This window comes from Pithys albifrons, chromosome 20, assembly GCF_047495875.1.
Source record: "Pithys albifrons albifrons isolate INPA30051 chromosome 20, PitAlb_v1, whole genome shotgun sequence".
Classification (NCBI taxonomy): domain Eukaryota; kingdom Metazoa; phylum Chordata; class Aves; order Passeriformes; family Thamnophilidae; genus Pithys; species Pithys albifrons.
This window is the reverse complement of record NC_092477.1, coordinates 13,001,295-13,025,655: the sequence shown is the minus strand read 5'-3', so window position 1 is coordinate 13,025,655 and position 24,361 is coordinate 13,001,295. Positions and strand designations below refer to the sequence as shown.

The window sequence follows — 24,361 nt, the reverse complement described above, 5'->3', positions numbered from 1 at the left end:
CTGCCCCCACTGCCCCAGTCCTGGGGAGCATGAATCCTGCCATGCCCCAAGGTCACAGTATCCCCAGCTCTTCCCTTCCTGGGCTAAGGATCCCTTGTTGCATCCAAGGCAGGACACACAGAGAGCTGGGAGCAGGGAGAGGAGCTCATTCCCTGCTCTGCTGTTGGCACACGGAGGATTGCTGTTCTCTGGGGGCTCTGAGGCTGTGGGGCTGCTCTCGTGGCTTGGTGGGTCACAGACCTGGCAGATCTGCCAGACTGCCAAGTGTCTCCCTGGCTGCTGGACTGCTCGTGGCCCCTCCTGCAGGACACCCCAGAGCAGTGGTCACACTCCACCCCCACTGCAGTAGGTCAGAGCTGGGGCCAGTCCCAGGAGTGTCCTGTCGAGTGGTACCCAGGGAAGCACCGTGGGTCTCTTCTTCAGACATCCTTCTGCTGGTCCCAGCGATGGGGACCTCAGTCAGGTCAGTGCTGGGCACAGGACATGGCGATTCCTGGGACCTGCTGCAAATCCTCCCTTTGCTCCTGCTGTGCTCCATATGGGGTCTGTAGGCTGGCACCTTCCAAGGCTGGTGGGAGCCATGGCCACAGGGCTGGTGGACTTCATTCTGGCCCCATGCCTCCAGCTGCAGGGCTCACACGTGCCAACAGCTCAAACCTGGGCACAGGGAGTCAGGATGGTGTGGCTGAGCTGAGGGTCTCCTCCCCTTGCATGAGTCGCTGCTCCTGCACGAGGTTCCGACAGCCCTTGAGGGTGTAGCTACTCAGTGAAACACAACATCCCATCAGCAGCTTGATCCTAGTACTGGTGCTGGCAGTAAACCTTCCTGATGAGTGATCGGGCCTCAAGGATAAGATGTTTATTATTTGCCATGGAGCCACGTGTCTGTTCTTCAACGCAAGAAAAGGCCAAATTGCACTTGTAATTCAAAGGGACCCAAAGCCTTAATGCTGTAAAGCAGCAGCTAATGATGCCCAGCGGGTGCAGGGCACGCAAGGGCGGCCCAAAGGTTGTTGATGGCCTTCCTATGAACCTCCTCAGTGTGTGACAGGTCCTTGCCTGTGGCCAGCAGAGATGTGATCAAGATGAGGCACGTCTGAGTGTTCATTATGCTGCCTACTCTGCCTTCGCTGACATACTTTACATTTAAAATATAAAATACCGTTTCCATTGAGATGGAGCACAAACACAGAGCGCAGGGACTTCGGGAGCTCCACTAGCAAATGCAAACTGTTGGGTGCTTTGTCCTCAGCACACAGAAGTCTTCAGCACTTCACAGTCCCCACCTGTTCCAGCTCTTGTTAACTGCTAATGAAGGCTTTGCAGTGCACACCTAGTTATTTACTTGTTTATTTCAATGCACCACCTGTAGTGGAAGAAGCATCATTCAATTCCAAACCTGACTGAGGTGAGTCTGCTCTCTGACCAAGAGCAGCAGCAGCCACTGGTGCACAAGAGCAGGGGGGGCAGTCTCGCCACAACCCCGATGGGAGAACAGGTGAACAAAGGTATTTGACAAAATAACTGGATACAAGAATTGTTGATAACAGAACCACAAGCTCATTGAATCATGCAAATAATCATTTGGCCACCAATGCAACACCTGAAGAGCCGAAGGGAAGGGAAGGTGATGGCCAGTGGCTCCTCAGGGTCAGCAGAGCTGCAGCTCCAGGGCTGGTGTGGTGAGCTCCTCCTGTCTAGCTGCACTAACCCAAGTAGAGAGTAGTTATATTTATCAAAGACCATTTGCTGCAAGTGATTAACGTTAATTTGATTTCCTGTGAGTCAATTTCCTTGAGATATGGTAAATAGGCTATTACCTGTTATTGACCTTTACTTTATTAAAAAGACTTAAAATTAGCATTTATATATATATGTCCTTCCAAAAAAGTTTTTTTAATAAAGAAAAATATTTTTATAATCACATTAGACTTGCTAGCTGAGGCTGTAGCTCCAAAGTCAATGTTAAATAAAAATTGTAATTAAGAGTGAATATGATGATGGTTTTTAAACTCATCTAAAGGCCTGGCCCCTTCCTTCGCCTCCGCTTGATTCGTGGCTCCTGAGCAGAGCAGGGTGGCAGTGGAGGCAGGGGCTGGAGGGTGGAAATCTCTGCCCAGGACATGCCTCTCCCAGGATTTCCAGAGCTCTCTGGGCAAGAGGGCACAAGGAGCTGCTGGTGTTTAAAGAGATGCTCAGCTCCTGCTCTATGCCCAGTTCACTCTCCTGGAGGCTGATGCATCTCCTCAGGCTGACTTGGACTGAGCAGGAAGAAATAACGCCAATGTTTGGTCATGAAAGCAAAAAGTTTATTCATGTTTGAAACTACATATAACTACCACGAGGAAGACTTTTCAATCCAGGGTGTAATCCAGTTAGAAAGTAACACGAAACGGTTTAATACATTAGAATCACTGCCACAAATTATTTTCATGACTCAATCAGTTTCAGAATCGCATACAATACAAAAGAGAGAGAGAAAGGGCCCCTGCCACCCAGGGGATGTACAGTACCGAATACGGAAGTCTGTATGCATTACAATTAGTTGTTGGTTTCTGCGTGGATTAGTAACAAGATGAAGAACATTCAAAATGCTTCTCAGTATTTACAACAGTTGCACTGTTTTGTGTCCAACCTAAGACCCCATGTTTCCACTTCCGCTTCTTTAGCAGTTGCCAAGGCAACCCTGATTCGTAGGAGATTACAATGTACATTACATTTCGTGGGGAAACAAAGAGTTAATTACAAGATGCAAAAAGATAAGAAAGAGACAAACTACAGCGTGAGTATCGTTCAGAGGTAGTAAGTGAGCACTCTAAGCTACAGAACATGTTGAAAGTCTATTGGTTTGTATGAGTTCGCATGAGGTAATAAAGCTGTGTTTGATTGGTGAGATGTATAAATACTCTTTTGCTACACTATGTACAACACTCCATATCACGGTGCTTTTTCCTTTCCTTTTCCTTTGTTTGTGGTTTGCTGCCAAGCAGAGGCACCAGCCCTTGGCAGGCGTGGGCAGCATCCAGCTCGTACTGTAAAACCCCGGGTCGTGGTGTGCACAGAGACCAGCAGCAAGAGGCGGCACCTCCCAAGAGCAACCCGTGTCCGCGCCAGGATACAGGAACGAGACTCGAGGTCCGGAGGGGCTTTAGCAAGAAAAGATGCTCCTGGTTTCCAATCTAATTTGTAAGACAATAGATCACAAGAATGTGACGAATAAGGATTCTTAAACACGACCATTGTTAACCGAAATAACCGAACAGCTCCTTTTATTCCAGCTCTGTGATAGATATGAAAAGATGAAACACAATCAAAGTCTGCAATTCCTGTTGACTTTCCACGGAAATATGCACACAGTTAAACTTGGGTGAGGTGGTTCTTTGTGTCTGCTCTTGCTACTGAGGTTAAGCTCGTCCTGTACTTTTACCCTTAAGGCCAAGTAATTGGCAACTGTTAGACCAACATCATTAAAACTGCTGATAATAAATTATGATAAAATAGTTACAGGGCTATAAACAATGCTAAATCTTGGCCTAATTGGATAAAGTGCTTTTTAACATCGTGTATTTTAAGTATAAATACAAATGATTATGATACCTTTAAAAAACAGATTTACCAAGTTTTCTAATAAGACAAGGTTTTACAGTAAAGCTGTAGGTGGTTGGCTACAAAAAACTCTTTCCTTTTTCTCCTGCGACTCTGAATGCGCTAATCAAGGCATCTCAGCTCAGGGAAAAAGTGTTGCTAGGAGATTAGTTAGAGGTATCCGAGTGCACACTTCCCGGCCCTTCTGTAGGGGAAGTCACAGAAGATGGAGTGGTTGCGTCCTGCCAGCCTCCATTAGCCTGCAAAGGCAAAAACAAGTCAATTGATACCATTGCACATATTAATTACACCACAGCTGTGAGTGTGGGGCTGGCCAGCCCGGGGAGGGGGAGATGCTCTGGGAGGGGGATCTTCCTGCACTCCCTCTGGCCGCAGGATCTGTGCCGGCAGTGTGAGATGTGGGATGAGCAGGGAAAGCAGGAGCCTTCAGCCACGTGCTGGCTGCAATCAGGACTGTGAGATTGCTGCAGAGACCCTCCGTGCTCTAATGAGGAACATATCCCTTCAGAGGCACTTCAGGTTTTTCCCTGAGAAGACAAGCCTGGGGCAATCCATGTTTAACCCTCGTGTCTCCCCTCACTTCCCAAAGCTCGGAATGGCCTTGCCCCACGCGCAGGACCCTCCCCAGAGCTGCCCCCGTGGCTCCTGCACAGGCTCCCCAACTTGCCCTGTGGGGCTGCCAGGAGGAAAGGGGAGACTCGGATGGGTCTCCCAATTTCCTGCAGAGGCAGAGCCGCTCCAGCCCCACTCGGAGCCTCCTCCAGCCCGGCCGCTCAGGCCTGCACAGCACGAGCAGCACTCAGGAACAAATTTGCCTTCTGTCTCGGCCAATCGAGGCAATTGCTGGAATCAATGTCTGATCAGATTTCGGCTGTGGCAGACAGCTTGTCGCTACATATTTTTATGTCAGTCAAGAAGAGGGAGGCGCAGGGCTCGTGAGTTGGGGGACGCTGAGTGGAAGTGACGGGGAGGCCTCTGCGGCGCCCGCGAGAGCTGCCCCGGCTGTGCCGCCAGAGCCCCTGGCCTGGTAGGGAAGGGTTAGCAGGGAATGTGCTCCTGGGGCTCCAGGACCAGAACCATCCCTGGCTGGGCCAGCACCTTGGGCTGGGGACACCGTGGGGACGTGCAGGGGGACCCCAGCACAGCTCCTCAAACCCAACACCCAGCCTGGTTTCACGTTAAAAACACTGCTCATCTGTCATAACGAGCCAACACTGTGCAGCTGCACCAGGGGAGAGGAGCCTCAGTAATTATCTCCTCTGCAGATGAAACAGCAAACAGAGCAGTTTTACCCTGACAAACCCAGAGATTTGGGTTCCTTTGAGCAAAATTAACAGCAACACCAACCTGCACGACCCCAGGGCTGAACCCCCCAACACCCCTCACTGCTCAGACTGAACAGGCGCAAACCCTGCTCCAAACGCGGAGGCATCGTGGGGTTTTATTTTGTAAAGATAGGAGAATCTACTTAGAGAAAGAAAAACTCTTGTGCAGATATGAGTCTAAAGATATTCCATCTGAAGTAAACATCATTCCTCTTTTATCCAAATTTATAAACAACAAATGTACAATATTTTTACTCAGCCTGGCAGCTGGAGGAGAGGTTGTCAGCAAGCATTCTTTTTTTCAAATAAATTAATCCTTACTCTGGTGGTTTGAGATTATGCACTGTATTATACAACAGCGCCTTATCAGGCCTCATCAGTGAAGATGGAATTCATGTCTGTAAAATGCTGCAGGCAATCACAGTTTCATATTTTATCATGTTGATAAGGATATCGCAAATTCTCTGAAGCATTTCAAAACACTTAAATGAAAAAGGAGAAATGCAACTAAAAGGCTTTTTATATGGTTTGTTGTGGGTTATTATGAGTTATTTATAAACCCAAAAAGAGAGATTTGACATTTCAAATGTAAAAGATTTGAGTATTTAATGGTACTTTTTTCCCTTTACAATTGAACATCTTCAATCACATTTTAGATCATTAATATTTACTCTCATGGCAAGAGGCAGCCCAAAACAGGAGGAAAACCTCCCCCTCCCTGTGGCTGCAGCAGCTCTCCCTGAGTGTCCCCATTCCCCTTCTCCAAGGGCTCCTGAGGCTGCTCAGCACCCACACCCTGATCCACAGCATCTGTGAATCACCAGGGTGAGCCCTGAGTGCGGGGAGAGCATCGCTGGACAAGGAATTCTCTACAGTCATTTTAGAGTCCATTAACACAAAGGAAAACAAAGAAAAGTCACCTCTCAAGCAAATACGAAACATTAAAAAAATTAAAACATTAAATTGTTGCAGCTGTAAGTGTGAGAAGCAAGCTGGGAATGAAGGATGAGCAGGTTGCACCACAGAACCCTCGCCCAGAGGCTGCTCCCACAGGGTGCTCACTGTGGGCTCCCACGCCAAAGGCAGAGCAGATTCCCTGGGTTTGTTTATACCAGTGCCACTGGCACAGCCACGGGGCCAGTGTGGGCACTGCCACATCCCAGTGCAGGCACTGCCACATCCCAGCACATGGCCCGCAGGAGGACACTGAGCACCCTCACCATCAACCACATAATCCCTCAATTTACTGGCATCTGTTTGCCAGACTCACTGCTCGCTCCCATTTGGAGTAATAAGGCCAAAGGTTCTTCTCAAACACAGGAAAAATGTGCACCCTTGAAATGGCCAAAGGTGTCTCAGAGTCTGTCAGAGCTGGTACTGGTGCCTGATGCAGGCAGGAACAGCCCAGCAGAGTCTCTGCCCAGCTGTTGGGCCAGGGGAGCCTCTCCAAGGCCTTATAACTCATAAGGTGAAACATAAAAATTTGAATCACTTATAAACACAGCTCTGGAATTTCTCTCTTCTTACACTAACAAGCCTTAGAGCTGCACCAAAAGCTATTCTGCAGTTCATCCCCAAAGATGTGATATTAAACAACACTATTGCAAGAGCAATTAATACAGGTGTTAATGATTGCATTTACCTGCCACTGTGCTTATGGCTCCCCAACCCACTGTTCCCCTGGGTACTCACATTTAAATTATGTGGACTGTATAGTGAATTTCCTCCCAAGCCATCATTGTATCCTCCCGTCTGATTGATAACATGACGCAGGGTATCCACCTTGAAGCGAGGGGAGACAGGATTCATCATTCCAAATCTATTAAAACATCATCACTTACAATAGGCAACATTTTGAATTATGTGAGCCAAAAGGGTTTAGCATCTTCTATGAAAGGCAAATTTATCAATCAAGACTGACTGGCAGAATTTCAACCAATCCATGCCCGTTACAGCCCATACATCTCTGCTTCTCACACCACCAAACACACCTTCCTCCCAGCACCGTGGCCCGCAGCTCCTTCCCAAGTGTCTGCAGCAAAGTGCTGGGAATATTCACCTGCCTGTGCGTGCTGGCATGGATGGGGGAGATGATGGTGTGTACACAGCACAGAAACCATGGAGTCTGCCCTTCTGAGGGGACTGAACAGTGACTGACAGTGAGGTGTGTTGTGACAGCCCAGTCAGATGCATTCTGATAGATAGATAGATAGATAGATAGATAGATAGATAGATAGATAGATAGATAGATAGATGAGTGAACAAATCAATAAAATTTTGTCCAATAAATGAAAGATAGATGGAGGGGCTTTAAAAAAAAAGTGGCAGAAGGGGAAAGAAAGGAAAACAGAAACAAAATTTCACTGGATTTACAGTGTCCATGGAAGTCAGACGCACCCAATCCCATTCCATGAGCTCAAGCCAGAGCCGAATGCATTCACAAAGCTTAAAATTTCAATCAGAAAAAAATCAGTCTTTCCTTTATATTTGTGAAGTTCAATGCTGGGGTAAGAATAGGCCACATCCAGAAATATGCAGCCTCCACTCTGCAGCGAGGCCCAGACCAGTTAATAGAGCCAGAGTAAGGTGGAATTTTTAGCCCAAACCCTACCCTGCCAGAAAGGCCCTGCTGGGGGCATTTCTCCTACCTGTGACTGCACATTGGCTCCGACTTGGGACCCCTGGTAAGAATCCCCATTCAGACTCTGCATGTTCATGAACATGTCCCCAGAATTTGGGAGGTTAAAAGAACCAGAAGAACCTGGAAAGGAAAGAGTTAGGTAGCTGAATAACAGAGAGCTGCAAAAACATAATCCCAGGACCTGAGGGCAGGGGAAGGAGAAGCAGCAGGAGAGGAGAGGACAGGCAGGGCTCAGCAGAGGGGGAGCTCCTGCCCCACGGGCATGGGGCGAGCGTGGCCACCAGCCCCCAACACCGGCGGGTCCCGGTAGGGGCTGCCCCAGCCCTCACCCCCACACCAGAGTGCTGTGCTGGGCAAGCCTGGAAGGCCCCTGGAAGAGCATCCTGTACAACAATAAGTTCCCATATTGGAGCTTTCCCCCAGCAGATCATTCCACTGTGAGATGCCATCGCCAAACGCTCATTTTGAGCCTGTGCTTCATGTCTCCTTCCAAAGGAAATGGCTGGTGGTTCCAAATTAGTTGGTTTATTAGCATCCAAGGAGGAACCTTTTCCTTACTTCCTTTTGGTTAAAGTCTTCTTTTCCCCAGGGATCTCTCTCCCTTTTAAAAGTTGTTTATATCTAAGTCGCAGCAAAACTTGACTGCAAATACTGTCAGACACATCTGTGCTTGTGGCAACCTTTGCCCCTGAAGCCCAAAAAGGCAACTCCCCCCTCACACACTCCCTGGTTAATGCAATGCTCAGACTTGCAAAATATCATCAACACACCAGCAAGATGATGCTTAAATACTGCAGCAGAACATGTGGCAGAGCAACTCCAAATGAAAGTTGCATCCTTAGATTTCTATTTATAACATCAATCCATTTCAAGCAACTCAGAGTTTAAACTCTAATTAGCACATACCAAAATATTCCTCTATTTTGTTCTTATCTTGACAATAAATTTAACAGTTCTACAAAACCAGACTTGGAGCTCTGCCCCATTTTATGTCCTTTTCAGTGAATGAGAAATAGCTTAAAATATCTACAGAAACAAAGAAGGTGCCAGAAGCCTGAGCCAGGCAGCTGTTCCCACTGCAGGGATTACATGGCCCCACTCCACTCTCCTGTGTGGCTGTGGGAGCTTCGCTGTGGATCCGCTGGGGCCACCCACGGCACTGCTTGGCCCTCGTGGTCCAGCCTGGAGGTCCTGAGGCTCAGGACCACTCCCCATGCCACGATTAGGGCTGCTAAGGTGCTGTATCCTCCTCATTTCGCCTCAGCCTGCTGGGGCCCCATCGGAGCCCCTCCATGGCAGACAGCCCTTTGGGATGCTCAAACACACCAAGATGGAGACGTACCAGAATTTGGTGTGGTGGGAGAGTTGGTCTGGTTGTTCTGGACAGCCGCGGCCACGGCGTGCGCTGCGGTCACAGCCGTCTTTGCTGCGTAGAGATTGGCTTCTTCCTGGAACTTCCCGATGTTCTTCTTGTACCTGATTCTCTTATTGCCAAACCAGTTGGACACCTGCAGTGGAGAGAGATGGGAAGGGTTAGAGACACAAAGTACTTCTCCTGGAAAAGCAGGATCCTTTCAAGATGTCATGTTTGGACCAGCCCCCAAACCTGTACCTGCTCAGGATTAGTTAAATGTAACCATGGATGTGAGCAAGATCTGGCTCCGCTGCTCTGTTGGCAAATTGAGGCACAATGGGTGAGTCTAATGGCAACACATATTCTGGAGCTTGCTGAGCACAGTATTGTCTCCTACTACCATGGGCCATTTGTCAACAAAACTGTTGCAAGACCCAAAAGCTGCTCAGGGGAGACCAAGGTCCAGTTCAGCGAGGGTGAGCAGGCAGTGAGAGCAATTGTTCTTTATTTTTGGGCTGGAACAACCTTGGCAGCCCACTCACAGAATCGAGTTTGGTTGGCTGAAAATGAAAGGAATCATATAAATCAATAATGGCTGAAAAGTCACTTTGTCATGGCCCTTTGAAGATGCTGTACTGAAGCCAAACTGGCTCCTGGGGCACTGGCTATTAACCCACACAGGGGTCACGGCTGGAGCCGCTGAGGAAAGTTCGTACAGTCTCGCTCAGGGGTTTTGTTTAACTTCAGCTGCTGTAACAGAGCTCCTAAATAACACATGCAGTTTGGAACACGGACAACAGCCAACAAGGCAGAGACAAAAAACAACTGCAACAACCCAGCAGTAAAGGGGAAGGAACCAGTAACAGCCCCAAGGTTATCACCCAGCTGCAGGGCATGGCAGGGGCTGTGATCCCATCTCAGTGCCCAGGACAGGACCCTGCTGAGGCTGCAGGCAAATCCTGCTGTATTTGATGCAGCACAGCTTTTGTCTAACCACAATTAATGGAAAGCCTCTAGCTTTTGCCAGTAACACAGAAGGCACCTTATACATCCTGCTCCCCAGATAATACTCCACTGTATTCTATATATTGCACTTAATATCACCTTGTCAGTCAGAGAAGCAATAATACATTAATGAAACCCAGCAAATAATTATTGTGTACAATCAGATTATGCTTTATTAACAGTATCATAATTGAGGAATCTCTGCACATCAACTGTATCATCCATGGATGTGCGCAAGACCCCTCTGTTTATGGACGCCACTGGACCAATCAAACAACAGCCATCACTAATAAAGGTTTATTTAATTCTCACAGTAAAATTTTAATATCACCAGCAGCCTGGGGAAGCCTCAATGTGTGGATTTGCTTGACATCAGATCGTTTCCATTCTGCTAGTCCCAATACTTCTTAATCTTTAATATCAAGGCAATTAAAATTAATGGCCACTCATCCAGAGCCACTGTGGGCAGTGTTTCCTTGACATCAATTGTTTGATGGGATTACCTAGAGGTTAAACTAACAAGCAAGGTTTAATTGGAAGCAATGAGAGGAGCAGCGCTCATACGTTATGTTTAACCCGCACACCACAACCCGATGAATACCCAGAAATGTTGAACTCTTCTGAGAGCAAAGCACACGCCCTGTGCTGCAGCAGAGCACAGCACTGGGGCTGCTGGAGGAGCCCCAGTACCCAGGGGTGCCCCAGTCCTGCCCCACTCCCTCTGCCCAAGGACTGCTTGTGCTGCCACAACACACCTCAGTGCGGGGCCCTGGCCTGGCACTTGTGGGGACACGTGGGGGCTGCAGCTGCAGCCAGAGCACAGGACCAGCACGGGCAGCAGGACCTGGCTAGGACAGGGCCAGGGAACAGCTCCAGCAGGCTGTGCCAGGCAGGAGTTAGGATCCCTGCCCACCTGGAGCACACCTCGCTCTGCTCGCGCTGCTGGCACTGACAGGGTCCCAGGGATGACCAGGTGCTGGGCCCCCCATCAGCACTGGGACACAGCCTCTCACCCAGCCCTGTGCTCACCCAAAACATGGAAGTTCTCTCCATCATGAGCTGCCTCACAACACATTTTTCATTAAAACAAAGTATCTCTTCACATAAAAAAAACAATGAACATCTTTCTCCTCCTGATCATTGAAGGCCAATTAATTAATTGGGCTTAATTGTATGTTAGATTTCAAACAATACTGTTGCCCTTATTTATCATGTTAATTGCAATGTTAAATAAAAAGACAATAAAGTATTACTGAAATCATCAGGATGCCTAATGTGGGATTTGGGATGGGGCAGGCCTGCCTGGTGTCTCCACAGTGGCTGATTTCCTGGGATAAATCAGTGCTCATTCTGCAAAGACACAGCTGAGACAAGAGCATGGCTGCTGGAATTAGAGAACTACAGATTCATGGATCACAGAAATCTTTCCATTGTGTTTCCATATTTGTAGCACACAGTTTATGTGCCACACCTAAAAAAGGGCACAAACCAGATTATGTTGAAAATCAGTGTGGCACAATTTTGGCCCATGATCAAAACCTAAGAATTTTTACCTCTATAACTATTTCATTACACTACAGCTTTTTTCCCTTGCTTCCCACATGAAGTCCAGGGGTAAGAATCCCTCCATCCATGGCTCTCCCTACCAATCTGCTCACAGAAATACACTCAGAAGCAGCAGGGGCCAGAGGGGTGCTGGAAACCAGTTCTGGCATCCTTTCCTTAAAAGGATGTTAAATATATATTCGCTTGTCAGCCACATCCTTCTTTTGTTCTATGCAGTGAGAGATGTTACAGCTCTATTCCACTGCCACGCTCTCAGCACTAGCTGTGCCCTCTCTCCAGCCTGTGTGATGGGCTGATGGTTGTTCATGACACCCTCAAAGAGGCTCATCTGCAAAAGTATAAAACATCAGCCTCACAGCCATGGTAGGGGAGAATGATATAGTTTATGTCCCTCCAACACGTGCTGATGGAGTAGCTCTAAATTGCAGCAGATGATGTTCTCTACTAAGGACATTTTTTTCCCCAGAATTACTTTTTCTGTACTCTTAAAAATGAATTTGTGTGAGGTGTTCATCTTAATAAATAGTTTATGCTTTTCTTGAAAAACCTTCTCTACATATTATTTTAAGCATCAGTATCAAAACTGAAACCGTTGATCTCCCATTGCAATGAAACAATTCTAGGAGACAATTTTCTTTGCAGCTCAGTAAAGTTCCATGGCAGCAAGATTTCCAGTGAGTGGCTTAATCTTGGGGGGAGGTGACCCAAAACACTCACTAATTAAGTGTTTGGGGGAGAAAATGTTCTGCCATGAATCTGCCCCCAGTATTCACAAGGCACTGACAGTACAACAGAGAAACACCTTGGATTGTTATTAGGAGAGGCAATGGAGAAGCCTGCTCAGCCAGGGAAAGGACAAAGCCTCTTCATCAAAGACAAGCCACCAGCTCAAGGAGTTTGGGAAGCCATCCATTAACATTATTTATTTCTCTTTCCAGCTCTTTGCCCCTCCAGGGCATTTGCAGGAGGTAAATCAGGCATGGTTCCAGACACAACAAGGCTGAGGGGCACTTGGTCAAAGCTGGAAATACACATGCTTGGAGATTTTCCATGAAAGCCCTGAGTAAGGTGTAGCTCAGTCACTCACTCGGATGCCACTGCCTGCCCCCTGCGTGGCTGCTCCTGCCAGGCTTTCAGTGACTCCTCAATTCCCTGAGTTCTGGACTACACTGTCCTAGTTCTGCTGCCAGCAGCATGTGTGGAGCAGCACGTGTGGGGCTGCTGTACAGTGCATGCTCAGAGCTTTTCTGTGACATGGCCTCAAAAATATGTACCCTTTTCAGAACAAGGAAAGATAACTCTAGCCCTGTTTGATCCAGAAAACACCAACTAACCCTGCAGTACCATCATGCAACCTTTGGAATTGCCTTTGGAAATCAGAGATTTGGATATCCACAGTACTCAGGTTCTCTAGCTTTGACAGCAGATCCACCAGGAACTCAAGTAACCAGACAATCACTTGCACTCTCTCAAAAATGCTCCTCTCCCATCACATGACACGTGGCCCCACATCCAGGCTTTCCCATATCATACTGAGGTTTCCCAAGCCATTTATAACATCTTGTCAGAGCAAAGCTCCAGCCATTGCCAAGGCCTCAGCCCTGTGTCCCTGGTGCCCGGGCTGGGTAGGCAGTGTTGCCCTTGCTCCAGGCTGGCAATGTCACCCAGCAGGGCGGAGGATCTGGACACAGCCCTGCAGAGGACGCAGTGCAGCTACTCCCATCGCTCACTCAGACTTCCTAATGGATTCAAGAAACAACTAATTCATGCCTATATCAAATATTAAAGAGACAAACCTATATTCCTGTCACAGGCTCTCCGCTGCTGCTGCGTGGTTGGACCATCTGCCTGCCTTCTACTGCATTCTACAGCATATACATTAAATCTTATCAAACAACCAATTAAGAAAGAAATCAGATCTATTAGCACTAGAAGCAATAAGTTATGGCTTCTCAAATGTTTCATCTCATTTCCTTTAGTCACTTCAGCCTTATCTAGATCTGGTTTTTCATCTGTCCATTTGGTGGGATCACTAACCCCTTCCCTGCCAGGCCCAATTCACTGCTGGGTGTGCAGGGAATGGCTCTTCAGCAGGTCTGGTGGGCTCCTTCCCATGTCATCTCCCCCAGTAACATTTTACCAAAGCTGAAGAACTTTTGGCTTCTTCAAGTTGGTGCTCATGGTGTGGCCTCTCCAAACTACACAGCAGGCTGCCTTGGATCTTGTGAAAGACTTCTGGACACCACTTACTGAAGGAGTTGCCACAAACCATCTCGTGCCAAGGACTGAAAGCAGCAGCAAAACGTCGGGCTGCAGACCACATTGCCCTGGCACTCACGTGCTCTTGGGCTGTTTGGCTGGTTCCAGGCATCCCCAGCAGCTGCAGAGATGCCTGAGGGCACGGGGGAGCAGCCCAGCAGCCACCACTGCTGCCCTGCACCCACTGGGGCTGCAGTCCTTGTGTGATGCAACAGCGATGAAGGAACAAGTTGCATGCTGAATTTTCCTCAAAAAATTCCTGCCCATTACCACAGCCATTTTGTAAATAGCCTGGGAGAAATCATCCCCATCTCCACTCCATACCTTCCCCTGGCACTGGGCACTGGTGCTTCCCACCCTGCTCAGAGAGCAATATGTGCTGTGTGCCAAAGAACAGGCAAGGAGAGAGCAAGGCACACACAAGTGTCCTGGGGCAGCTCTGCCAGTGTTGGTACTGTGGGTGCATCCAAAGTCAAGTAATTACAAATTTGGGGGAGCTGGGCAGCTTTTCATTTGAAAGACTTCAATAAAGTGCCTGAATTTTTCATGCATTCAGTGGAGACCTATAAAGTAAATCTCAGCTCAGGTCTTAATTATAAAGCTAAAGGTTGCATTGCTAATAATGCCAATACTGCAGCCTGTGATCATTAATAGTTAACACACGCGCCACAGGCACCGTTCCTTTAGAAGACCTGAAATATTGATAAGAGAGTTGAGGGAGCAGGAAGGAAGCAACACACAGGCCCTCACAACAGCAAGGGGGTGGCTGGAGAACTTGCAAACTGCCAAGGCACTTCTCTGCCACCCAAACTCACCCTTCTCCAAGCTGTATGAGCCAGATTTTTCTGAGAACAATTGAGGTTTCTCTCATACAGGCCACAAGAAATGTAAAGAGTTTTGCTTTCGAAGCTTCCTGCTGAAGGAAAGCTTGATGGTGTCACTGGCCTGAGCACCACTGTAGGACACCAGTCCAAGCCTACATGTACTTTGGCCCACAAAGAAAGCAGCTGCAGCCAACACCAGTGCTCTCCTGCCTGGGGAGATGCTGGTTTTGTTACATTAACTTCACAGGAACAGCTGCTGTATGTGGGAAAAAGAGCAAATCTATCTAATGCAGTTTTGCTAGGAAGATGCCACTCTTCAGCACAGCAAGAGGCTGAATTTCTGGCTGCCTTAAAAAAACAATTTTGAGCAATCAAAGAAATTCTGATCTGCAAAGACAGATTTTACATTTGTCAGTAAAAAACATCCTTCCCCTAAAATCATGGTCAGCCATAATGAATTCAGAGCAGAGCAAGGCTCAGCCAGGAGCCTCGGTGCTGTGCAAAGATAAGGCTGATGTGAAGTAGAGTGCTGACCTTGTTGCCCTTTTGTCTTCCTCTCTGTACTCACACCTTTTATCCCAACACAGCCCCAGCTGCTGTGTGCACACTGCCCTTCCTGGAGAGCTCAGCTGTGTCTCATCACTCTGCAAACCTCATCAAAGTCAACATGCAAATCTGAAGGGATGACAGAGGTGCTTTGGGCAGGACCTGCTCCCCTGGAACCACCTCCCAGAGCCTGGAGAGAAGCGGCAGCATCACAAGGAGGGCTGGGAGGCTGACACACTGTGGGGTGCAGGGGGTCAGGACCTGCTCCCCTCACTGCTCACCTGTGATACCGTGATGCTGCACTTCTTTGCCAGCTCTTCTTTGGCTTCTTCACTGGGGTAGGGGTTACTGAGGTGAGAGTAAAAATACTCGTTCAAGATTTCTGTGGCTTGTTTACTGAAGTTACGCCTTTTCCGTCTGAAATAAGAAAAGAAAACCCACAGTTGTTTCTCCAGGTGCCAGCAGGTCCCTCTCAGGGTCGAATGAGGGGCAGTGCCCATGCTGCAGCACACAGCAACATGCATGGCAGAGCTGTCCCAGCACCTCAATGCCTTCGGCCACCCCAGCACCATGGGAGAGAGCACAGGGCAGCAATGGTATGTCCTGCACCCAGCCCCATGGGTCTGGACTCTGCCTCTGGCTTGATGCCCCTGACTCCCCCAGGGGCACAGACCACATTCATGTGTTGTGCCTGAAAAGGTGAGGCAGATGCTGAGCTGGCTGCCAGCCTGTGACTCCTTCACACCCAGGTATGCAGCCCAACCCAAAGCTCTCAGCCACTGGGCCCCTCTGCACCAGCAGCAGCCTGACAGACCTCCTTCCCCACCTTCCCTTTAGCACAGGTCAGCTGGGGCCTCTGCACAGCTCTGCAGGGTGAGCACAGAGGAATAAGACAGGACAGCCATGCTGCCGTGTCCTCATGTAGCCCTCCCTGAGCTAATTGGCTTTTGACAGCAAGTGGATTTCAGAGCTTTGTGAGGGAGACCCATCTGTGTCCTCTCCTGCTGAGGGCTGTGCAGGGCCTGGGCTCTGGCCCCACGTGGGACAGGCACCAAGGTGTGCCACCTCATCAGAACATGGAGCCTCTTGGAGCTCACCAGCACGTTGTTCTCCAGCCATGGGAGCCACCAGCCCTTGACACAGTGGCAGACGGCACAGGTTACAGTGGCAGCGCCTGCACAGCTGCAGTGCCATCCCTCCGTGCCAGTGGCTGCTCTCCTTTCAGCAGAACATCCTCTGGAAAGCTCCAGTTAAACATTTTCTTGGAGCTCCTTCCCCCAGGGCTGTTGCAATCGCTGCCGCTGCCCCAGGCCAGCCGGCAGCCGAGCGCAATCCCCAGCGCGCTCTTCCAGAGTATCACGATGCTGCTAACTGCACTGTATCCTGGAGCAGGCAGGCTCCCTCCCTAGAGCTATGTTTATCTCATTACTGTGCTTCCGCTCATTTTGCCTTATTTACCTTCCTGCTTTTTAAAGAAATCACTTTAAAATGTGCATCTGCAGGCTCTACCTTCGTGTTCCAGGAGCTCTCCACAGACATCTCCTCCAACTGCCTGCAATTACCCTGATTTCCCACACCTGCCAGTGACCTCCTTGTTAATAACATTATTTTGCTCTTGTTTAGCTCCTCACAGCTTTCAGGTGTGAAGCATGAGCTGCTGGAGGAGGGAGGCTCTGCAAGGCACCTGCTGCTCCTGCCCACCCGGGCGGGCTCTGCAGACAGGAGACCTACGAAAGGAATGGGGCTGGGGATCAATATCCCACGTAGGCTTTCAAACAAATTTGACTGTTTCTATTAACCCACTCCTCCCAAACCCTGCCTGCCTGCCTCCTGGCAGCCTGTGGAGCTCGCAGCCCACTTGGGCAGCTGGCAGGCTCTGGGGATGGGCTCAGAGCTCCAGCAGCAGTGTCGGTGTCCCAGGGAGGGAAAGCAAGTCCAGTCTTTGCACTAAAATATGTAGAAAAGGCCTTGTTGTTTCTGAAACTTCTGTGCAGGTTTCTCTGCTTTCACAACAGCTGTAGGTGAAGGATGAGGGCCCCTGGGCTTTGCTGGGACAGAGCAGCTTCTCCCACCCATCTCTGCACAGCCAGGCTCTCCTGGGCCGCCCAGAAATTGTCTCTTCTCCCCCAGAAGTGATGGAGGCACTTGCCTCTGCCTTACCTGGCATCGAGGAACCTTGATCTTAAAATCATTACTGCTTCACAAGTGCTTTGTTTAAGCTGCATCTGGATGGAACTGAATTTTCGATGAATGATGCCAACCATCCTTTCAATCTCCTTGGGAGAAATGGGACGTGTCCGGCTCTGTTCTCTGAGGAGGTTCATCACATGTGTGGTAAATTCATTACATGCCTGTGGAAGAAGAAGAGAACTCAGACACGGGTTTGTGCTGTCCCACAAGGACATGAGCTCTGACCCAGCTGCTGAGGGAAAGGCAGTGATGGGGACTGGGGGATGCTCGCGTGGCCCCGTCCCCTCCGCACAGAGGCAGCCAGGACAGACCCCACACACCCTGTGCAGGAGACACAGGGCTGTCCTGGGAGCCAAGAGACCGTGGCACTGCTCCTGCCATGCTCATCCTGTTCCACATCCCCACATCCCAGTGCAGAGGAGTGGTTGGATCAGCAGCTGTACCAGCTGTGGGCAGCATCAGGGTGTAACAGGAGGAGTGGGTACATCTCAGAGGAGGTGGGCGAAGCCTGGGCAGGGCAGCCCTGAGCCCCAGCCCTCACAGCTCTGAGGAACCTGAGACCTCTCTGAGGCACCTCAGGTGTGTCCCCTCAGTGGGTGGGTTTCAGTGATGCTGTGGTCCAGCCTGGCCTGTGCCATGTGGCCAAGATGCTGAGGGAGGGGAGACACAAGAACTCCTCGATGATCACTCCCAGACTATGGCACACTGATATCAACTTCACCAGGAACCCCTGATCCGAGGCTCCACACGATCAAGGGGCCAGCACAGTGGTGTCCTGCCTTCCCCTCCCTGGAACCTGACAAAAACTCTGCTAGCTTTCCTTTTCCCTCTACAGCCAGGCTGCAAAATATCTATGTAATGTGTCTGACAACCACATTTTCAAGGATTCTCCTGAATTTCAATTGATCATGTGAGGGAAATAGTTAAAAGTGAAAAGTTGATGCATCTGAAAACTCATAATTTCCTATAACATTTGCTGAACGTCTCACAACTTATTAAGTGAAGCCATCTATGAATGCAAATGCTGATTAGCAATTTGGCAATAGCCCAACATTCACAGAATTCACATAGCTTTTCTTTAAACCAGTAGTTCATACATGATTAATTAGAACATCTCATTTATGTAGTGTGCACTTTAGCTCATTACTCTAAGTAAAATTCGTTAAGTATTTACATTTAGATAATTAAAATCTGGGTACACCCTTAAGAAAGATGCATACACTTCAGGCAAAGTGATTTTTTTTTCTTTACACTACTGAAAGTAAATTACAGGCTAATTTACATCCTTGCAGCACTTGTTGGAGACAGTGCTGTGCAAGGCTGGGCAAGCCCCTGGTGCAGAGCCCTTTCTGTGCCACAGCCCTTTCTGTGCCACAGCCCTTTCTGTGCCACAGCCACTCACAGCTCATCCTGCCACCACCACAGTGCACGGGGGAAGGGGACAGGCACCAAAATGCAGCAGTTGTCCCCCGAGATCAGATAACAGCCCTGGCTGTCCCAAAATACAGAAGAACCCAAGAATTCAGTTACTGGATAGACATTCCAGCCACACAGTTTGCCACATGCCCCCTTTTCAGATCCAGGGAATTCAGTTTTAAAGTACAATAAAAATGGCAACTTTTGCTTCAGAAGTATTTTCAGGTATGTCTTTTCTATAAGACATATAGTAAAAAAAATGGACATTTCAAATCAAAAGTGAGTTTCTTGCTTTAGAAGTAAAAACCTTTCCCTGATTTTACTTAACTTGCCTAATGAGACTTGGCTGCAGCTGCTTGGAGAGCCTGGGTTTAATTCATCTCCACCAGCACCTCCCCGCTGCAAAGCTGTCTCATGCAGCACTGTGGTGGGAAGCTCAGAAGACTCTGATGCTTTGTCTTATTTCTCTTGTTTATTTATAGCGTCCGAGCTACTTGATCCCTTTTCCAGAACTATTTTTCAGGCCTTTGCTTGGTGCCCGAGACATTATTAATAATGTCAGGGTATAAGTGATGGCCTTGTTAACCTGCTCAGAAACCTTGTAGGAGCAGGGATGCTCCCACTGCCTCAGTGTTTCATCACAACTGCACAGACGAGCACAGGAAACAGAGAGGAAATGGCCCAAAACAGCGTTAGGGGCAGGGTGGCAGCCAGTGCTCTGGGGCTGGTGGTGCCTTCCGAGCTGCCACACTTCACCCCAACTGGGGGGAATTCAGGAGACATCTGTGAACTCGGGAAGTGGGTTCCCAGCTGCTCCGGGAGGCCTGGGACCCTTACAGTACTTTTGCCTACAGCAAAAAATGTATTTCAGTGTAATTACAGCAGATAGCTTTCAATATGTCATCTCTGTTATAGGAGCTGTAAATTATGGAAGGCGCTGCCTGTGCGCAGCCATTTCTCCCGGCGCCCGGTGAGGGAGCGCTGGGTGATGGCGTGACACACTTTCCATTTCTCTTCCCCCTTTTTTTTCTTTCCTGAGTGCATTTCCCTAACTGGCAACAAATATCAGGATCAAACTCAGCCTGGAAAGCATCTGCAGGAAGGCACTGTGGTTCCTGCTGCTGCAGGATGGCGCAAGGGGCGGGCAGGACGGCAGGAGCCACTCCGCGGCACGGGCAGGTGTCTGGCGAGGGCTCCCTGGTGCTCCCCACTGCAGGAGGGCACCCGCCTGCAGAACCTGCGGTGCCAGAGGCTGAGATGCCAAGTCCTGGCTGCCTCTCGGGCACTGCAGTGAGACAAACTGGCAGGAGACAGTTTGCTGCCAGGCTTGGGAAATTATCATATTTCTGTCGAACAGACGTGGCTGGGTGTCAGGATTTGTGCATGTCTCAGAGCAGCTCCACCCCTCTCTCTCCTGCTCCAGCAGCACTTGAGCATCCTCCAAAGTTTCCTGCGGTGTGGACGGATGGCTGTGACATTTCAGCCGAAACCTTTGTCAATGGAGCTACAGGGCAAAAAATGCTCCTGCTTCCCCCACATCATTAAACTTGTAAGAATCCAAGGATGTTTGCCAGGAACCGGCTGTAAGCACCAACCTGCCACCGCTCTGGCCCAGATCTGCCCCCATCCTGTGTCGCTGTGACTGTATGAGACATGCTGCTGCTGCATGGGGCTTGTCAGTCTGAAGCCATTCCCATCCCAGTGCCATGGCCGCACCCAGCAGGGTGAGGAGAGCCCAGGGGTCTGTACAGGACAGCTGGGACCTTGGGGGATCAGAGAACAGGAGACCCTGACAAGTATGTGCTCAGTTATTGTTCACCAGTTGAACAACACTGTGAAGGAGGCAGCACAGATGAGGCAGTGCCACTGGCACCCAAGCCACACAGTGCTGCTGACACCTGGCAGCATGTGGCAAAATGTTCCTGGTGCCACTGGTGTGACAAATGTGGAGGGTCACCAGGTTCCAGTGGTGAAGGCAAACCCACAGATTTCTGCAGCATGCTCTTCACTCCAAAGACACCAAGAGCTGGTGCCTGCCTGAACCAACATTTCCCTAGTTCCTGTCCCAACGCCCAGTCCAGGAGCTCTGCTGGCACCTCACTGCCCACTCCCTTTCAACCTGCTCCAGCCAACCTGCCGCAGCCAAGTCTCACACCAGAGCCTCCCATCACCTGCTCTGGGAGCCCACAGGCTGAGGTGGCCAGTGCAGCCTGCGCTCCCCAACTCGCCAGACCCAGTTGTGCAGCCCCTCGCCACGGGCAAGAGGGTGGCACTGAGTGATGGACACCTCTCCTCTCTGCCGCTCTGGGCTGGGCGAAGGGGAGAAACACAGGCCTGGGTGCTGCTTTTGGGCAGTTACAGACAACAGAAAACATTTGGGCATGCAAGACACGTCCTGGCTCTGGCCAGTGCCTCCTCAGAGCCTGACGGATTCCCATCATGGCTCTGCAGGCAGAGGGGTGGGGAAGGGGAGGAAGGGACGTGGTCCAGAGTGGGCAGCAGCGGGCGCTGGCAAGCAGAGGAGTGCAGCGGCAGGTACATGAACAACTGAGAGACTGATGTCTGACCTGTTCATATTTCTCCAGCTCTGTGTGATAGATTTGTCTGATCTGGGTCAATTTGGCTCTGTAATCTGAGTGTTCAATAGAGTTATCTGAAGACCCTCCAGAGGCTGCTGCGGCTGCAGCTGCTGCCGCCGATCCCCCACCTTTCTCCGGACCTGAGACTCCTTCTGCCAGAAGCATATTGTCTAGTCTCATTAGCTGAGGATCGGGAGGGTCTTCCTCCTGGGCTCCTCGGATGCTCAAACCTTGGGCAGAAAAGAGAGAACAAGAGAAAACAGTCAGTATTTCTGCATCTGCCCAGCCCCTACCCGCTCGCTGCACGCCTGTGGGGAGCCCTCTGCAGCGCCCGCCTTGCCCGGGGGCCATGGGCACCAGCCCTGCCTCTGGCATGACCCTGGCACTGCCCACACTGCTGGTCCTGTGAGGCACAGCCCTGTCAGTGCTGCAGGGGGACAGCAGTGCCGTGGGACCTTCTCCACTCCCACACAGAGCAGGACCATCTTCACGAGGCCTCTAAAGGACCCTGCAGGATTTTAAACACCTCATTGTGAACTCCCAGAGGGGTGTTCAAATGAGGACAGTGACATTCACCTTCTGGTTGTTTTCCAAGACCCAGCTAAGCCCATGTAGGGCTGGCACTACCTTGTTTGTTATATCACTCTTGTGCAAGGTATGTGGTAAAAGTGCACTATTTATTTGAAAAGAAATTATTTGCTTCCTGTTTCCTTCCAAATGGAACTGAGCACCATGTTGTTCTTAGGGACACCTGACCCTTTGGATTCCATCCTTCCCATGAGGCCCAAGAGTTGGTTTAAAATGCCTGAGAAAAAGCTGCCACTTGCTCCTCAGCTACAGGAAGCTGCAGGGGGAAAGCAGGAAGACACTGTGGCTCCCACTGGCACAAATCCCATGGATGCAGTCACTTTCATATGTGTCCATGGTTTCTGGCTCCACACAGGTGGAGGGAAATGGTGAAGACAGAGCTGGGAGCATCCCCTCAGGACTGGCCACAGTGGGAGAGGCTGTGGAGGCTCCAGATGCTCCACAGAGCCTGCTCACAGGGTTGGATAAGAAGGAATTCAAGTTCCCTTGGCTGTGCAGGGCCTGGGATGCTGTCACAGTGCTGGGATACTGAGTGTGTGTTTGAATCATCAGTGCTCTCGCACTGCATCCTTGAGACAACATTCTAAATCTGATTCTTGTTTTAAATCACAGATTCCAAACACTGCTCAGTCAGCACCTTCTCTGCACCCTACAGATCAGGGCTGACAATATGTGAGTCAGGTCAGGCCAACACAGTGCCAGACTGGTAACAACAGCACCAAAAAGGACGTTTAGAAATAGTTACAGTCATACAAAGGCACCAGAGCTATGGCTTCCATCAGAGGTGTAAGGCACCATGTGCCTCCCAGCACCATAACCTCTTTAGCTGTTTCAGAGTGGGTACTCGTGCTGTGACTATGGTGGGTCCTGGGCACTGCCACTGGCACCCCTTGGGTTCATGCAGGCGCCTGCACTGGTTCCCACTCCTGGCAGTGGTGTGTGCTCCAAGTGCACTCCCAGTGGGCTGTGCCAGATGTGCCAGCACCAGCTGCTGGGCATGGAGCTGGGCACCAGCAATGTGCTCCCTGCACTCTGGGAACAGCAAGAGATTCTACTCCCACTGTCCCAAACTCCATGCACAGTAGGTGACCCCCCTCATGGCCAACCTTCAAGAAAGCACAGCATTAATTTTGCTCTAAAATACACATTTTAAATCTGTCACCTTCATTTAAAACCATAATTCCATATAATTTCATGGGAATAATAAAAATGTCTCATCATCTCTTTAAATTATTTCTGTTGCCTGTTCAGAGGTCCACAGGCAAGGGCTGATGACACCACACATCGCCCTGGCATGTTCTTGGGCTAGAAACGTGTATTGGGGACAGCTCCTGGCACAGCTCAGGCCACTGTGCTGCAGCCAGGGAAGAGGATGCCCCACTCTGGGGTCCCTGCAGTGGCAGGGTGGGCAGTCCCTGGGCCAAGGGAGCCCTGTGGCTTTCCCAGACCAACCCATCCCTCACCCCCTCACTCCACAGGACCTGCTCCCCTGGCTCTGACAGAGCTCCCAGCCTACAGTGCCAGAACACAGGGGTGACTTCCTTGCTAAGCTCTGTTCATCTCACTCCTCTGCTCTGCTGCCAGTACGTTCAACAATGTCCTGGGTTTAATCCATGCCAGCTCCCAGTTCCTACTCATCAGTGATTTCTACTGTTGTTTTTTCTTTTAGCTTCTGGACCCTTTCTCGATCCATGTTTCCCATGCTCTATTCCAGCTGTTTTTCCCCAGCTGCATTTCCGCTATAGAACTCATTCCCCTCCCTGCATCCCATCACAGTCCCACTCTGCTCCCAGATGCAGATGCCCAGCCAAAACCTCCAGCAAAATAATTTGGTAAAATTGATGCATTATTTACTCCCATCAACAGGCAAAAACTAAAGGTCTTTGTCCAAACTGACACAATCCACCCAGACTCAAATTAATATTCCAAATCCTCAATCCTTCTCTATAAACCTGACACACTACAGCAGAAGCTGATGCTGCACTGAGACCACAGGAGCTGGCAAGGGGCCCTGAAGCACAACAGGAAGAAACTTAGTCAATGAGGACAATGATGGAGCCACTCAGGTGTCTCACACATAACCCAGTGCATCTTCAGGGATGGTGACAGAGAGTGGCATATTTTGTTCATCTTCATCTTGAGCAACGCTTCTGCCTCCAAAGCATCCTGTCCAGAGCATGGGAGTCCACGGACACCCACAGACAAAGGGATGGGAGGGACACAACATTTATCCTGCCACTGAGTGAGATGCATCACTCATTTGAACGGCAAAGCCATGAGCTGATTAACTGATTCTAAAAAGAATTAAGCTGTGTGTTAATTCCAAGCTTTCCTTATGAACTATACGAAGCAGATCAGCACAACTAATAGTGTCTGGTGTCCCTGGGGGCAGGGGACAGCAAAACTGATGAACTCTCTGTCACCAGTGAGACACGTGGCTTGTCGGCAGCAGCCCCTTGGCT

The 24,361-nt window shown here is 49.7% G+C and overlaps 1 protein-coding gene across 3 annotated transcripts in view; it reads right to left on the bottom strand.

Moving 5' to 3' along the window:
• Positions 1-2,271: 2,271 nt before the first annotated feature.
• Positions 2,272-24,361, bottom strand: part of PBX3 (PBX homeobox 3) — a 102,788-nt gene continuing 80,698 nt past the window's right edge. For 2 of the 3 annotated variants that reach the window (XM_071574538.1, XM_071574537.1), the window contains exons 3-9: positions 21,300-21,541; positions 17,287-17,477; positions 15,408-15,543; positions 8,915-9,080; positions 7,580-7,692; positions 6,624-6,713; positions 2,272-3,845 (exon numbers count right to left, since the gene is read on the bottom strand). In XM_071574538.1, coding sequence (XP_071430639.1) covers positions 3,753-3,845; positions 6,624-6,713; positions 7,580-7,692; positions 8,915-9,080; positions 15,408-15,543; positions 17,287-17,477; positions 21,300-21,541 — 1,031 coding nt within the window. In that variant the 3' untranslated portion in view covers positions 2,272-3,752. The remainder of the gene's footprint in view (positions 3,846-6,623; positions 6,714-7,579; positions 7,693-8,914; positions 9,081-15,407; positions 15,544-17,286; positions 17,478-21,299; positions 21,542-24,361) is intronic. The other variant, XM_071574539.1, reaches the window with a different exon arrangement.